Here is a 15,248-nt window from a genome sequence, read left to right on the forward strand (position 1 = left end):
TCAGACTTCAGCTTATCAGTTCTGAGCCAAATTTCCTCAAGCAACCACCACTCACTGCAGATGTGCTCACTGCAGTTCACAATGGGATCGGCCAGCTTCCCACTTCATACAGCTACAGCACATCACCTGCCCAGCTATCTCTACTTAGTTAATTACTTTATTAGTTAGTGAGTCCACAGTTAATTAATTCATTTATTAGTTAGTTAATTAGTTCTGCAGTGATTTTTTTCAAATTTAGGACAGATTGGCTGAGAGGAAATCAGGTCACAGCTTTCCTGACAAGTCCTCATTTTTCAGTCACTCTGTGTGCTCATGCCTCTGACTCCACTCCCTGGAAACAAAGCCATGGATCCCCGAGTTAAGTTAGTTTTTACAACTTGAGTTCAATTTGTTGGCAAGGCTTTCTTCTGGGACAAAAAAAGGGAATATTCTCCCCATCATATCCCAGTGTTATAGTCAGGTGTTTTTTTTAAGAATTGCACACTTGTTGCATTGTTTCAGTGGCTGTTCCCTCTTGCCTTTACTGTACTATTAGGCATAGACACTCCATGACACATCAGCATGTTGGCTTTTTCTGCCAAATGTGTTACTACATGGAGAATGGGAGTCCAAAGGAAGGATAGGTGTCCAGACAGGTATTTCCGGCCAGAAGAAGCTGGGGTAATAAACTGGGCTGTTAGTTCAGTGATGACCTCCTCCTTAATATTTTCTAAGTGAGTACATTGCCTGAACATGGGGGTATGGTGCACACATCAGATGTACGTGATATTAACAGGTTGCAGTCTTAATTGTCAACCTTCATTTAGATGCAATTCATCAGCTGACACTACAAACAGGAGGAGAGTGATCGTCTGAGTGGGTGTGAATTCTTGTTCAGATAGCAGGGACCAGGTGGTACTAAGTGGAAGTAAATTGGGAAGAAAAATAAATGTTTTGGGAAAGGGGCTTTAGAGACCCATGGGAAAGAAGTTGCAAGTGAGGCTTAAGTGTTCCAGATCGAGCCCAGAGAGCTTTCCACCTGTCTTTTCCTCCGTCAATCTTCTATCTGTCTCCCCCCTTTCCTATTTATTTCAGAACCCCTTTCCCCTCCTCCATTTCTGAAGAAGGCTTCTAGGCTCCTCTGATACTGCTTGGTCTGCTGTGTTCAACCAGGTCTGCACCTTGTTATCTCAGATTCTTCAGCATCTCCAGTTTCTACTGTCTCTGAAAGGAGATATTTTAACTGCCTTTCATCCTATCTTGCACCGAGATGCTGGGTTAAAATTCCTCTTTCCTGCCATTGTTTTGTCACTCTTCATGAAATAAATGTTTCTTTTCCAGGTCCAATAAATGTGAACGGTGACCAGATTTTGAGATCTGTAGGCGATGATACCCTGCTTCCATGTACAATTGACACTGAGCAAACTATCTCTCAATTCATGTGGCGACACAGGCGTGGTCAACAGCAACGGAACTTTTTCACAGCAGCTTTCAGAAACGGAAAGACTGAAACCTTAGATGATACGTTTGATGACAGAATGACCTACGTTGGGACAAGTTCCAAAAATGCATCAATGTATCTGAGAAATATTACACTGAGTGATGAGGGGACATACAGCTGTATTTTCACCTTATTCCCAGCAGGGCCTGTTGAAACAGATTTGCAGCTGATCGTAACTGGTACGGAACATTTCCATTTAAATGTCTTACTTTTAACATTACTTTTAGTGTTGCATTCTTGCTTCCTACTGAAGACTCAGACTGGAACACAGTTTTATTCTGACAATACAATACAGCACTGAGAGAATGCTACATTCCAGTTGTTGTCTTTCAGATAGGTTGTTGAAATTGTCCTGGGTGGATTTAAAATATTTTATGGCACTGTCTCAAATCAGAATGCAAGAGTTCTCCCTAATGTCACACAGCATCAGAGACAAGGAGTCATTATCACAATGCTGTTTACAGGACCTTACTTATAGTTGCTGCATTTCTAATAATAAAGTGGTTTCAATTCAAAAGTATTAACTTGCAGTCAAATGGTTACAGAAAATCCTCACTGCAAAATCTAGCAGTTTTTCTTTAACCAGGAAATTATTTGTGTTCATTACAAAATGGGAAACATGTATACAATGGACTTGTAGGAAGTGCTCAAAAACCTGGGCATTTTACATATTACAGTCAATAGAGTGAAATCAATGTAGTGCTCATGCCTCAATTCTTGACAATGCAGTGGCATCTGGTGATATCACCATTTGCTTAAAATCCTGTCCTCTACCAGAGGCTGATCTTCAGTTATTTATGCAGGCCAGAGGGTGAAAGTCCTGCAGCCTGTGATATCTCTGACTCCCCAAAGCCCGTCTACCACCTCGGAGGTAGAAATCAGCAATGTGATTTAATACTCCAATCACCTGGTGAGTACAGCTTCAACATCACTCCAAAGCTCAATATTATCCAGGATAAAGCAGTTTGCTTCATTGACACCCAATCCAATGCAGCTTCCACATCAGCAGCATGTACCATTTAGAAGATTGATTGATTTATAGCAAACCCCCGGTTTCTGCAACAGCATCTTCCAAATCTACAATCTTTGCCACACAGAAGGACAAACTCAGATCCATGAGAACACCATCTGGAAGCCCCAAGTCAAACTCCATCCTGACTTAAAATGATACTAAGCTCGTTGTCACTTGGTCAAAATCATGAACTTTTAACAGCATTGTAGGTGTACGTATGCTGTAAAGTCTGTAGCAGTTTAGTTCGGCAGCCCACTGCTGCCGCCACCACAGCAACTAATGATGCCCTAGCCTGCAACGCCAACGTCCAAAAAATGAATAAAAATGAAGGTATATTGTCTGTTTTCAGCTCAGTGACAGCCCAGTGTTTTAAGACTGCAAATCATCGCATGCTTTTAAATGTAGGCTCCCACACTGCTACGACTGCATCTTGCGAGCATTTTATCTTGCTAAGAAAAGCTCTAAATAAACAATTTGAAGCTTTAGTTAGGTGCTGAAAAACTGAGAAGTTCCAATGGGTTCCGTGTAGGCTACCCTGGACCCCATTCGTTTCTACCACAACTTCAGATTTAAGCAGACATAGGCTCACTGGAAGTTGCAGTGCTCTTGCTGCCCTCAAAATTGTAAAACCCCACCACTTGATGTAATTGGGATCTGCTACTGCCTCCGAGACCCCAGAGTGAGATTCCCTGAATAAGCAATGCAGCCAGTGCTTTCATTGTTTGGCTGTGAATCTTGATCTTGGTGCTTTCTCCCCAGCCTTGGCTTGACCCTTGTCTCTGGTGGTTCCCCTGGAGAAAATTGTGACTTGCTTGGGCCCTCAGTCTCCACAGTGGGATAAGAGTAATGATTTGCCAGTTCACCCTGGCAAGAAATCAGCAGACCACTAACGTATCAGATGCCACTACACATGGACAAACTGATCAGACCAAACAGCAATCTCTCGTCCAGCTTCCGCAGCTAACAACTGAACTTCCTCAAATTTCATCATTAGCGATGAAGGATGAGAACTGTTCTTAATACTGATGTGATGAGCCAAATAGCTTCTTGTTGTGCAGTTAACGTTCTATTATTCACTGTCGTGTTTGATAGTGTTGGCATATGTAATCTTTATTCGGTTTGTTGTTTACAACAATTCATTACCTGAATTTCCTTTTCTCCTTTAAAAAAACTAAAATTCTTTTTGCAGCTTTCCAAAAGGATTAAAACCGGGGTGCTGATTTCCCCAACACCCCCACCTGATGTCAAGCGTCAAAATGTAAACTGGTGTTTTGACATGTACTAAGGATGCTATTTATTAAAACACACTCGTGTAATTGTATGTTGAGTTTCTAAAACCGAAGTTGAAGCTCTCATTAGTCTATACAGGGCTCTCCATAAGCAGAGATGTCTTACAGTTTATCTATGTTTTACAACAGAGGTTTCTATTGTCTTCAGTCTTTATCTTTCAGCCATTACTTTGTGTGGTAGCCTCAAAGTAAGCAGCAAAATTCTTCCATCTTTCATTCAAGTAAACAGAGTAGAGTGAGGGATCCACTGCAAAACTTGTGTGTCATTATGATGAAATTTAATTGTAAACTAGATACAACCTTCTATCGGTTAATCACTCAAGAAGGTTCATTACATCTGAATGATCTAAACTACACTTTCTTATCGCAACTTAGCTCCTCCAGCTGTTACAATCCAAACGTATCCAGTTTTTTCTCTGATCGACTGCAGTAGACACCTTATTGTCACCTGTATCGCAGCAAATGCAAAACCAGCCGCAGGTATCACTTGGGAAGTTCCTTTCAATATACGTGCCAATCAAAATACTGGGCATCCTGCTGCGAATGGGACTGTGACCGTCTCCAGCCAGTTTCATCTGTGTCCAAATAAATCACTTTATGGGCAGAATATTGTCTGTGTTGTGGAACATCCAGCCCTCAGAGCTTCAAAACGAGTTTCTTATCGCCTGAATATTGACTGTAAGTATAATTATATCCTATTTTTTCATTGTAATTGTGTTGCTATTCGTAGTAAATACACAATGAGGCACAAAGAGTGAAATAGAATTTATTATGATTCTATTTTAACTAGACAAGTATTTTAAAAGAACAAAAGCCACTACTTTCACTAATGAGAATTCCTTCCTGTTGTGCTTCCATATTAATCTTTTTTTGAACAGGCAAGCAGGATGACCACAGGAAGGTAGCAGCAGTTTCCAGCCTAGATGTGGTAATGTTGTCAGAACGTGTTCTGCTGTATAAACCGGGGCTCGAATGAGAAGGTGGCTATGACAATATCCTGTAAAGTAAAATCTTCAGGAAGTTGAATCTTTAACTGGAAAAATACATTTTAAACTTATCTTGTAAAAGGACAGGTGTAAGCATTTTGGTGTTTTTAGAAGCACATCACAAAACTCTGATACACTGCCATCACCCTTATTGTCAAGTTTCCTTCATGTCTAACTGCCAGACTCCTCCATCATATGTGTGTGAAACTACCCTCCTGCCATGAGTTTGTGCTGTTGCCAGAATGTTCATCTGCTCCGCGAGAGGACAGGATTCTGCAGCATTTAATTACCCTGAGGTTATTTTGTTAAGGTCAGCACCTCTGGCCTTGATCTCTGGCCTTCCTGGGACCATGTAGCACTCCACTATCATCCAAGTCTTATGACAATTCAACTCATTGTGTATGAATCTCTGAGAATGCTGTGAATTTGTGCTGTATTCTTTCTCTGCAGCCGGGCAATCATTGTCGTTTGTATTACGTATCGTCTTATTTAGAAACTTGCCATTAAATTGTGTCGTCCACTTCTTACTCAAAAATTACCCAAATCACAACTCCGACTAAATAAAAAATACTCATGCCCTTTTTAGTGGTAAATTTACCTGATAGATGTAACCTGTACGGTTTCCCTGGCAGTGGAAACATTTCTCCCAATCAAATGAAAATCTCCCAATGGAAACTCCTCCAATTATTTTTAACCTTTCTATTACATCTGGCCTTTGTTACAATTGCCATACAGACTTAGTGCTTGTAAAAGGAGATTGGAATTCCTGTTGATAGTTGAAAAAATGACCTAAGGCTTCATATTTTGGGCTTGTACACTGCAGCAAATGACGAAACATGTTTAAAAGCGATATACAACTTAAACTCCTGAGAAGGAATATTCCTCTTCCGTACTGGGAGATAGCAAGAACTGCTGATACTGGATTTAGAGATAGCACAGTATGGAGCTGCAGAAGAGTCCCAACCTGAAAAGTCAACTTTCCTGTTCCTCTGTTAATAAAATGTGAGGCTGGATGAACACAGCAGGCCAAGCAGCATCTCAGGAGCACAAAAGCTGACGTTTCGGGCCTAGACCCTTCATCAGAGAGGGGGATGGGGGGAGGGAACTGGAATAAATAGGGAGAGAGGGGGAGGCGGACCGAAGATGGAGAGTAAAGAAGATAGGTGGAGAGGAGAGTATAGGTAGGGAGGGGATAGGTCAGCCCAGGGAAGACAGACAGGTCAAGGAGGTGGGATGAGGTTAGTGGGTAGATGGGGGTGCGGCTTGGGGTGGGAGGAAGGGATGGGTGAGAGGAAGAACCGGTTAGAGAGGCAGAGACAGGTTGGACTGGTTTTGGGATGCAGGGGGTGGGGGGGGGGGGGTGAAGAGCTGGGCTGGTTGTGTGGTGCAGTGGGGGGAGGGGACGAACTGGGCTGGTTTAGGGATGCAGTAGGAGAAGGGGAGATTTTGAAACTGGTGAAGTGCACATTGATATCATATGGCTGGAGGGTTCCCAGGCGGAATATGAGTTGCTGTTCCTGCAACCTTCGGGTGGCATCATTGTGGCAGTGCAGGAGGCCCATGATGGACATGTCATCTAGAGAATAGGAGGGGGAGTGGAAATGGTTTGTGACTGGGAGGTGCAGTTGTTTGTTGCGAACTGAGCGGAGGTGTTCTGCAAAGCGGTCCCCAAGCCTCTCCCCATCCCCCTCTCTGAAGGGTCTAGGCCCGAAATGTCAGCTTTTGTGCTCCTGAGATGCTGCTTGGCCTGCTGTGTTCATCCAGCCTCACATTTTATTATCTTGGAATTCTCCAGCATCTGCAGTTCCCATTATCTCTTTCCTGTTCCTCTGCTGTGTTCCTCCAGCTCCACACTGCGTTATCTCTTCCTCTTTTGTGCTTATTATTCATCACATTCTCTATGGAATTACAGTTCCTTCAGCAGAGTCCAACACTTGCTCCCAGATTCCAAAGAATTTCCATATCCCCGTTTTCCCTAATAGTAACTTTGAGGAAGCATCTCCTGGGACTATGCACAGTTACTGCTGAGTTTCTTTAATGAGTCAACAACATTAAGTCCTTTTCTGAAGATTATTCATGCCCTGGCCATGCTGGAGTAAATATCTTGGAGTCTCTGCAGTGGGACAGTATCTTTAACTCATGTCCATCTCCCTCACATATCAGGCTGTGGTAGCTTGCAATGACGGGCTGCCTATACTCTTCTGACTGCATAGAACTGTAGGGTTCCTGTAGTATTCATAGGCTTGTGCAGAAGCTTGTGACCTGAGCGCTGAAATGGTTTCCTCTGCTTTCTTATGTATGGCTACATGAAACATATTAACTTGGTAGCAATGATAATTAAGGCAGAAACTGCTTTACTTCGATTTGGAAGCAAATAAATAGTTATGGCATGATTGTTTTAAATTTGGTGTCTTCGACACCTTTCTGTGATGTATGGAGACCCAAAACCTGCTCACTGTAAACTCAGAAGTGACTGCCATTGTTTCCAAGTATAAATAGCTTGCACCTTCTTCTCAGTAAACCAATCTAAGCATTCTTTTGTTCTGTAACAACAGTTGAAGCAGCGACTGTCAAATTTGCTCTAGATCAGGACATTTTCATTTACTATAAATGTAAAGCTGCACTCCCAGTATAATAATTTTACACCGCTTAATCAAAATGCCTTGCACTGTTGCATCAAATGGAAACAGCTGTAATCTAATCACTCTCTGCTTGAATTAAGATACTTATCCTTGCCCTATTCTGATAAATCTCCTTTGCTTGCTGTCCCAAGACTTCTGAAGTTGTGGTGCCAGACATGAGTATGGTTCATCAGCTGAGTTTTCAATTGTGTTTTCTAATGATATGTAAGCTCTATGTCTTTATAGTCGGTGGTGTTTGTTCTGGAAAGAAAAACGAATGATTCTATCCGCTATAAATTGGGTTGCTTTGGTTTTCGGTGTCTGGGTTACACCCCAAAGGTCAAGGTGAAAGACACAAACTCACAACTCAATGCATGGGCAGAGTGTTTCCTGTATTGTGAAATATCCCACTCTTAATGTTTCAAAATAAGTTTCTTGTGAGCTGAATGTTTGCTGTAATTACACCTTCTCTCCATGATGTTAGTTTCTGGCTGTGTAGGTCTCACACTGCCTCTGCTTTCAACATGGGAGAAGGCAACATTGTTCTCGAATCATGCAGTGTAACTAGCGTCTTCTTAAAGGCAGTCTGTGATGAGGAGGTAGGCTCAATACTGAGATGAGGGGAAACAACCTCTGTGTTGTGAATCTGTGTGGAACTCACTGCCCCAGAGTGCACTAGAGGCAGAATCAATCAACAGATACATACCTATTTGTTTTTGAATCTGATGAAAAGCAGGATAAAAGGCTATGGGGAGCAGGCAGGAAATTGTTGTGGAGGCTAGGATAAGATCAGCCATGATCCTGTTAAATGGTAGAGCAGATTTGAACAGCTGAATTGCCTCCTCGTCCTTTTTCCTATATTCCAGTCTGTCATGCTGTTCAACTTGCCAAACTCCCATCGCTTGCCCCGTAACATTCCCTGGCAGTCAGGAATCTCACCCAGCTTCCACATGCTTCATCTCATCCTCGCATCCTTATCAATATTGCTGTCTTCACACCTGATTCTTGTTGCCTACATATATCTCCAGTTATGTCCTGTACCTAATTCCAAAAACAACATTGCTCTGCTGCTGAGATAGCAGGAACTGCAGATGCTGGAGAATCTGAGACAACAAGGTGCAGAGCTGGACACACACAGCAGGCCAAGCAGCATCAGAGGAGCAGGAAGGCTGACGTTTCAGGTCCCTAACCCCTCATCACCCGCTTCTATCTCCTTCCCAAAATCCACAAACCTGACTACGCTAGTCGACCCATTGTCTCTGCCTGCTCCTGCCCCACCAAACGTATCTCCACCCATTTCTAAAGAAGGGTCTAGGCCCGAAACATCAGCCTTCCTGCTCCTCTGCTGCTTGCCCTGCTGTGGTCGTCCAGCTCTGTACCTTGTTATCTCACTGCTGTGCTGCTGACAGTTTTTAGTCTCTCATGTAAGACCAAATGGCAGGCAAAAGAAGTCTGCATCTGTTAAACCATTCAGAGCAGATCATCTCCAGGTCATGTCCAGTCCGCTGAGGATTAGTTTGTGATATTTCAAGTCATTGAAAACATTGCGGATTATGACTATTTTCTGTTATATACTCAACTCTTCATACAAATTCATTCTGTTATCTGGCATCATGATGAAACCATGGGCCTTTTGCCTTTCACACTACCCATCACCCTACACGTCAATGCACCTTCTGCATTCCTGCTTTCAAATGCCCAATACTTATCACCCACACAATCTCAGCAGTCCATGTTCTGATCCCGAATCTGTGTTAACTTCAATGTAAATGCATGGAGTGTAAGCTGGATTTGCTTTAACGATCTTTCTGGCAGTGTGTCTGTATTATGTACATCATGGAAATTTCCATAAAGCAAATGCAGCGATTCAACTGCAGAGGTCTGGAATTTTTTGGAAAATATTGCTGAAGCAACTTGCAAGGGTAAGTAAGGGTAGAAATGTACAGCACAAGAATAATCCTTCAGATCTGGGTTTTGTCGGTGAGGCGACCATATATTAACGTTCCTTGTTGATCTTGACAAGGTTGTGGTCAGCCAACTTATAACCCGCTGCAGTACAAATGGAAAAGGCGCTACATTGATACAATTCAGCTACAGGATTTTGGTACAGTGACAAAGAAAAATGGCAATATGTCAAAACCAAGCTCCACCAATTATTCAGAGTAAGTTTTCACTCGCTTTTGTTGGACTTGCTTCTGTCAATGAAAAATTTTGGGGTTTTTTTAAACTTCACTAACAAACTATTATTTAATGCCCTTGTTTTCAATTAAATTACATATAACAGAATAAAGATAGAGTCACAGTGACATTGTAAATTACCAAAAGAATTGCAATTGAAAAAGAATTATTTATAGTAGTTTACGGACATTAAAAACACTTCTCGTGTTTACTTTTTTATTTCAAATTTGTGCACTGTTTTGCTTTTGTTACTAAAACAGGGGAAGTGTGGCTGCAATTTCCTTACATTCATTGAGTGGATGATGCTGTGCAGCATGAATTTACAGTATATTTTATTACTTCATTTGTGATGATACTATGGCTTTAAGAGGTGTATTTTATTCCAGTCTTTTTCTGAAAAGAGGTTTTGAGATGGAGGTCCTGAGGTGCCGAGTTGGATCCAATTAAATAAACAGCTTGTGGGGCTTTGGAGTTCTTTTTAAAGTTGGAACAACAGAATCAGCCTGAATGGGTCCAGCTCCCACAGGGAGAAGCTGGGTGGATGCTGCAGTACATCACTCCCGCCTACTGTTTCATTTTTGTGCCTTTTGTATTGCTGTTTAATTCTGTTTGTTTCTGTAGACATGTGCAAGCCCCAGTATTGCTGTGCTTTCTCTATTTCTGTCCAGAAGGATAGCAGCCCTCTGATAATTTGACACAGCAGCCAAGTGCCAGGATTACCATAATTCCTGAGCTTGATCTTTACCTTCTCCTTCACCCCCCACCACTAACCACACTCTGATCCTGTTGATGAGCAGAGTTGTGTTGAAGGAAAGCATATGCTCTGAAAATGCCTGTTCAACCTTCTCTCATTTACTTGTTGATCAATTACAACTTCTTTTCATCATCCTGGACCTATGACATACGTATGGCCACACAAATTAGAAGCAGAAGCAGGCTTCAAGCCTGCTTCACCAAGATTGTGACTGATATGCTTGCAGTTTCGATTTACACATTTTCCCCAGTACACCCCAAATGTAATTTGACTCCCTTGTTTATCAAGATATTGCACAAATACCACTGATTAATAGAGGAACCTCACACTTCATTTAGGATATGAGTAGCCCCTGACTAAGTTGTCTGCCGTTGCCTTCAGGTATTTTGGAAGAGGAGCAGAGGGTGGATTTGAAACTGATCTTGGGTGGAGCATAAACTGGTGATAGCAAGTTTGCAATTTATTTTATTCAACATGAAAAATTCCTTAAGTAAAAGGAGATTAGGGAAAATAGAAACACAGGATTGGAATTGCATTCATAATGTGGCAGATAACCATTAGGACATTGGGGCAAAAGCATGTTTCTGAAATCTTGATGTAGAATGATCATCTTTCCTCAAATGTGCTTGTTTGAATTACTGCTTGCTTTTAATGATTTCAGAAATTCAATTCTAATGAAACCTTTTATTTTCCAGACATATCATCAGTTTTAATTAAACCTCAGAAGAATGAAGATGGCTACTTATACCTGATTTGTGCTGCAGATGCTAACCCACCTCCTACTGAATACATCTGGACAAAGTAAGAACATAGATAATAAAATGTGAGGCTGGATGAACACAGCAGGCCAAGCAGCATCTCAGGAGCACAAAAGCTGACGTTTCGGGCCTAGACCCTTCATCAGAGAGCTCTCTGATGAAGGGTCTAGGCCCGAAATGTCAGCTTTTGTGCTCCTGAGATGCTGCTTGGCCTGCTGTGTTCATCCAGCCTCATATTTTATTATCTTGGAATTCTCCAGCATCTGCAGTTCCCATTATCTCTGAAAGTAAGAACATATCTGTTTTATTGCCCAAATGGTAGGAGGAGCTGGCATGGCAGTACAAATAGATTGCAGGCTTCACATTCATGTGAAAATCAATCCAACAAATTCCTGCCATGTACTATTCTCTATCCTTGCAAACTGATAACCAGTAACTCGTGCAGATTCTGAAATAGGAACACTGACCTCGCTGCAAATTTCAAATTTCAACAAAAGAATCAAGAGGAAGCAATTAATGGTTTTAAATGGGATGCAGACATGAAAATTAGAGTGAAGGGTTTGTTGAAAAAATCAGGACTGGAGAAATGTGGTAAACAGAAGATCATTATCGATAAGAGAGTATAACGAGTTTGATATTAGCCATTTACATCTGGATCTGGCTTGCAATACAGTATAGTCATCCTCCGTATGTTAATGTTTCTAAATAAAGTAATTTGAGACATTGAGAGTTGTTTTGACTCTCAGTGGATGACATCAGGAAAATTCCCTGACCCAGTCGCAGTTAAGAATGCTGGTCAGAGAGGGCATGGTTTCGCTAGTATGTAAAATTGGAAGTAACATAATGGCTGCCATTTTTCTTACAGCAAGGATTTTGCCAGATTGTTGGGACAGAACATTTAAAGCTTTATTTTTTTGAAGGTCAGAATACCGCAGATGTTTGAAATCTAATAGAAGCAGCATTACTATTTCAGATCAAAGACTCTTTGTCAGAACTAGGAAGAACTGAAGTAATAAGAATTGAGCAAGGGGTGGGTGTGAAGTTTTTAGTCAATGTGAAGTCATGCGACTTGAAACAACGACAACTGCATACCCATTATCTGTTTTCATTCGGCCTGTGATTCCTTTCGAAAGGCTATAGTGTGGAAAGTTGTTTCATCAGAACAAATGTGGTGGAAGCAGAGAACCTGGAAAATGCAGTAGAATCCTTACTCAGAATATGGTGTGAGGTAGTGTACTTGAAGTGGCAGTGGGTTAGCATTTAATATTAATGTTTTTTTTGTATTTATTCATTCGGGATGAGGGCATTGCTGGCCAGGCCAGCATTTATCGCCCATCCCTAATTGACCAGAGGGCAGTTCAGAGTCAGCCACATTGTTGAGGGTCTGGAGTCACATGTAGGTCTGACCAGGTAAGGATGGCAGTTTCCTTCCCTAAAGGACATTAGTGAACCAGATGGGTTTTTCCTGACAATCGACAATGGTCATCATTAGATGTTTAATTCCACAGTTTTAAAAACTGAATTCAAATTTCACCATCTGCCATGGCAGGATTCGAACCCGGGTCCCCAAAACATTCAAAGAACAATACAGCACAGGAACGGCTCTTCATCCCTCCAAGTCCGCGCTGACACATTTTTGCCCTTGCATATTAAATCTGTCTTCCCTTACAGGATCCATATCCCTGTATTCCCTTCCTATTTGTGTATTCGTCCAGGTGCTTCTTGAATACTGCTGTTGTCTGCTTCCACCTCCGCTGGCAGTGCTTTCTATGCACTCGCTATCTTTTTTGTGAAAAATATGCCACTCACATCTCTTTTTAAATAACACCACCCCAACCCTTGCACCTTGAACCTGTTTCTCCCAGTAATTTACACTTCCACCCTTGTCAAAGCCTCAGACTTTCCACTCTATCCGTGCCAGTCACAATTTTATAACCTTCTATTAGGTTGCCCCTCAACCTGCTACACAATGACACCACCCGAAAACTGGAGGAGCAACACTTCATATTCCACCTCGAGAGCCTACAGACAATGGCCTAAACATGGAATTCACCAGTTTCAAAATATCCCCACTCCCAATCTGATCCCATGACCAACCCTCCCTCTCATGCCCTCCTCCTTGACCTGACACAAGCTGTCCATCTTCTGTCCCACCCATCCCACTGACCAATTCTCGCCACTCCCAATCTGCGCTCACCTGTCACCATCCCACCTAACTTCCCCAGTCACCCCCCCCCTCTCTATTTATTTCCCAGCTGCCTTACCCCTCCCCGTTTCTGAAGAAGGATCCCAACCCGAAACATCAACTTTCCTGCTCCTCTGATGCTGACTGGCCTGCCGTGTTCCTCCAGCTCCACACAGTGCCCACTCTCTATCCAACTTTTCTTAGCTAAAATCGCTCCTACCAGGCAACATCCTGGTACACCTCGCCTCCCTCTTCTGTCTCCACAAATAGATTCCATCCTTTGTCATTGAGTGTGCCAATCCTTTCCCCGGCCACTCTCTTGCTTTTTACATATGTATAAAAAGCATTGGGATTCTCCTTAAACTTGTTTGTTGATGACTTTTCATGAATCCTTTCAGCATTACTAATTCCCTGAATTAAATTCTTTCCCGCTTGCCTTACATACTCCAAGGGCTTTGTTGTTTCCCAATTTCTGATCTCTGGATTAACAGTCCATTGAAAATACCACTGGGCCATCACCATTCCCCACGATTAATGGAAATGTTTCATAGGCACCAGCCACAGGAATCCCTCATGCAGACTCAGTCTTGCCCTGCAAGAGACAGGATTCTCTACTCGTTCGGGGTGAAGAGTTGAATTTCGAGCACCTCTCTTCCCCCCCCCCCCCCCCCCCCCATCTTGGCCTTTTGGCTTCCTTCTTCTGGAATGAGATAAAAGGACACGTTGGGTGAGAAAGTCAGTGGCTTGGCCATCATTACTTGTGCAGGTCAAAGTGGTGAGGTGATTCAGGTGAGCGAGTAGGCCATGCAGATTAAATGTTTTGGGAGTTTGCTGGACAAAGGCAAAGATGTACATAGATATTAAACAGAAATACTGATGGCGGGACAAAAAATTCCACAAGGTCCAAAACATGACAGCAACTAGGCTTATCAAGAAATCAACATATTCCTGGCAACAGAGACTGGCAGAGCGTGAGCCTCATGACATGTGGGTGCAGTTGCAGAGAGAGTGAGTGAATGTGAGGTTCCAGAGCAAAGAGTGTAGTTCTTAGCCTGATGAAATGGAGAAGGTAAGTGACCTTCCCAAGGCACTGCTGGTTGCTTCTTCTCACCAAGGACATAGCTTTGACCCAGATGATGACCTCAGACTGGGCTGCCTCGATCTACCAGTCCTCCGGGAAGAGGACTCCTCTCCTTTGCACCAGCCCTGCTATCAAGACTTTTAGGTCCTTGTTGGAGAATTGCAGCACCATCTTGCCTTTCTCAAATTTGCACAGATTTCTTCCTTGACCCAGCAGGACACCTTCAAAATGCCACTGTTAGCCTGGGTGCACAATGGCTTTTTAAATATGTACAAGTGCCAAGGGGTGCTGGTGTGTCAGCAGATTTCCTGTGAGTTCACCAGAAAACCGTAGGTGTTGAGATGGAGATAGAATTGAGACTGAGGGGCACCATAAGAGCAGGGTAGGCAGTTAATAAGGTGTGTTAGGTAAGATATGATCTGAAATCCTGCTGGGCTTCAACATGAAAAACCCTCAAAAAATCAATTTGTACCTAACTAAAAAAATTCCATTATTTCTCTATTCCTCGTTATAACATTGCCTGACTCTGCCTGCAGTGGACCTATATTCTGCTTATTTTCCTTTCACACTTCTGTAGAAGCTTTTATAATCCGCTTTCTTTTACGCTGTAATGCATACTTAATCTGTTTCTCCTTTCTTTGTCACTTTCTTGGTCAAAGAACAAAGAAACCTGCATCACAGGAACAGGGCCTTCGGCCCTCAAAGCCTGCGTCGATCAAGATCCTCTGTCTAACCTGACATCTATTTTCTAAGGGTCTGTGTCCATTTGCTCCCTGCCCATCCATGTACCTGTCCAAATATATCTTAAAAGACGCTAACGTGTCTGCGATTACCACCTCCACTGGCAACACGTTCCAGGCACCCACCATGTAAAGAACTTTCCACTCATATCTCCCTTAAACTT

General features: G+C 42.5%; 1 protein-coding gene across 4 annotated transcripts in view; it reads left to right on the forward strand.

The window, feature by feature from the left end:
* LOC125453455 (nectin-3-like) overlaps positions 1–15,248 on the forward strand; it is a 44,059-nt gene that overhangs the window by 5,608 nt on the left and 23,203 nt on the right. For 3 of the 4 annotated variants that reach the window (XM_059646429.1, XM_059646427.1, XM_059646428.1), the window contains exons 2-4: positions 1,321–1,659; positions 4,157–4,459; positions 11,016–11,121. In XM_059646429.1, the coding sequence (XP_059502412.1) occupies positions 1,321–1,659; positions 4,157–4,459; positions 11,016–11,121 (748 nt within the window). The remainder of the gene's footprint in view (positions 1–1,320; positions 1,660–4,156; positions 4,460–11,015; positions 11,122–15,248) is intronic. The other variant, XM_059646430.1, reaches the window with a different exon arrangement.

Source organism: Stegostoma tigrinum, chromosome 6 (genome assembly GCF_030684315.1).
Source record: "Stegostoma tigrinum isolate sSteTig4 chromosome 6, sSteTig4.hap1, whole genome shotgun sequence".
NCBI classification, from domain to species: Eukaryota; Metazoa; Chordata; class Chondrichthyes; order Orectolobiformes; family Stegostomatidae; genus Stegostoma; species Stegostoma tigrinum.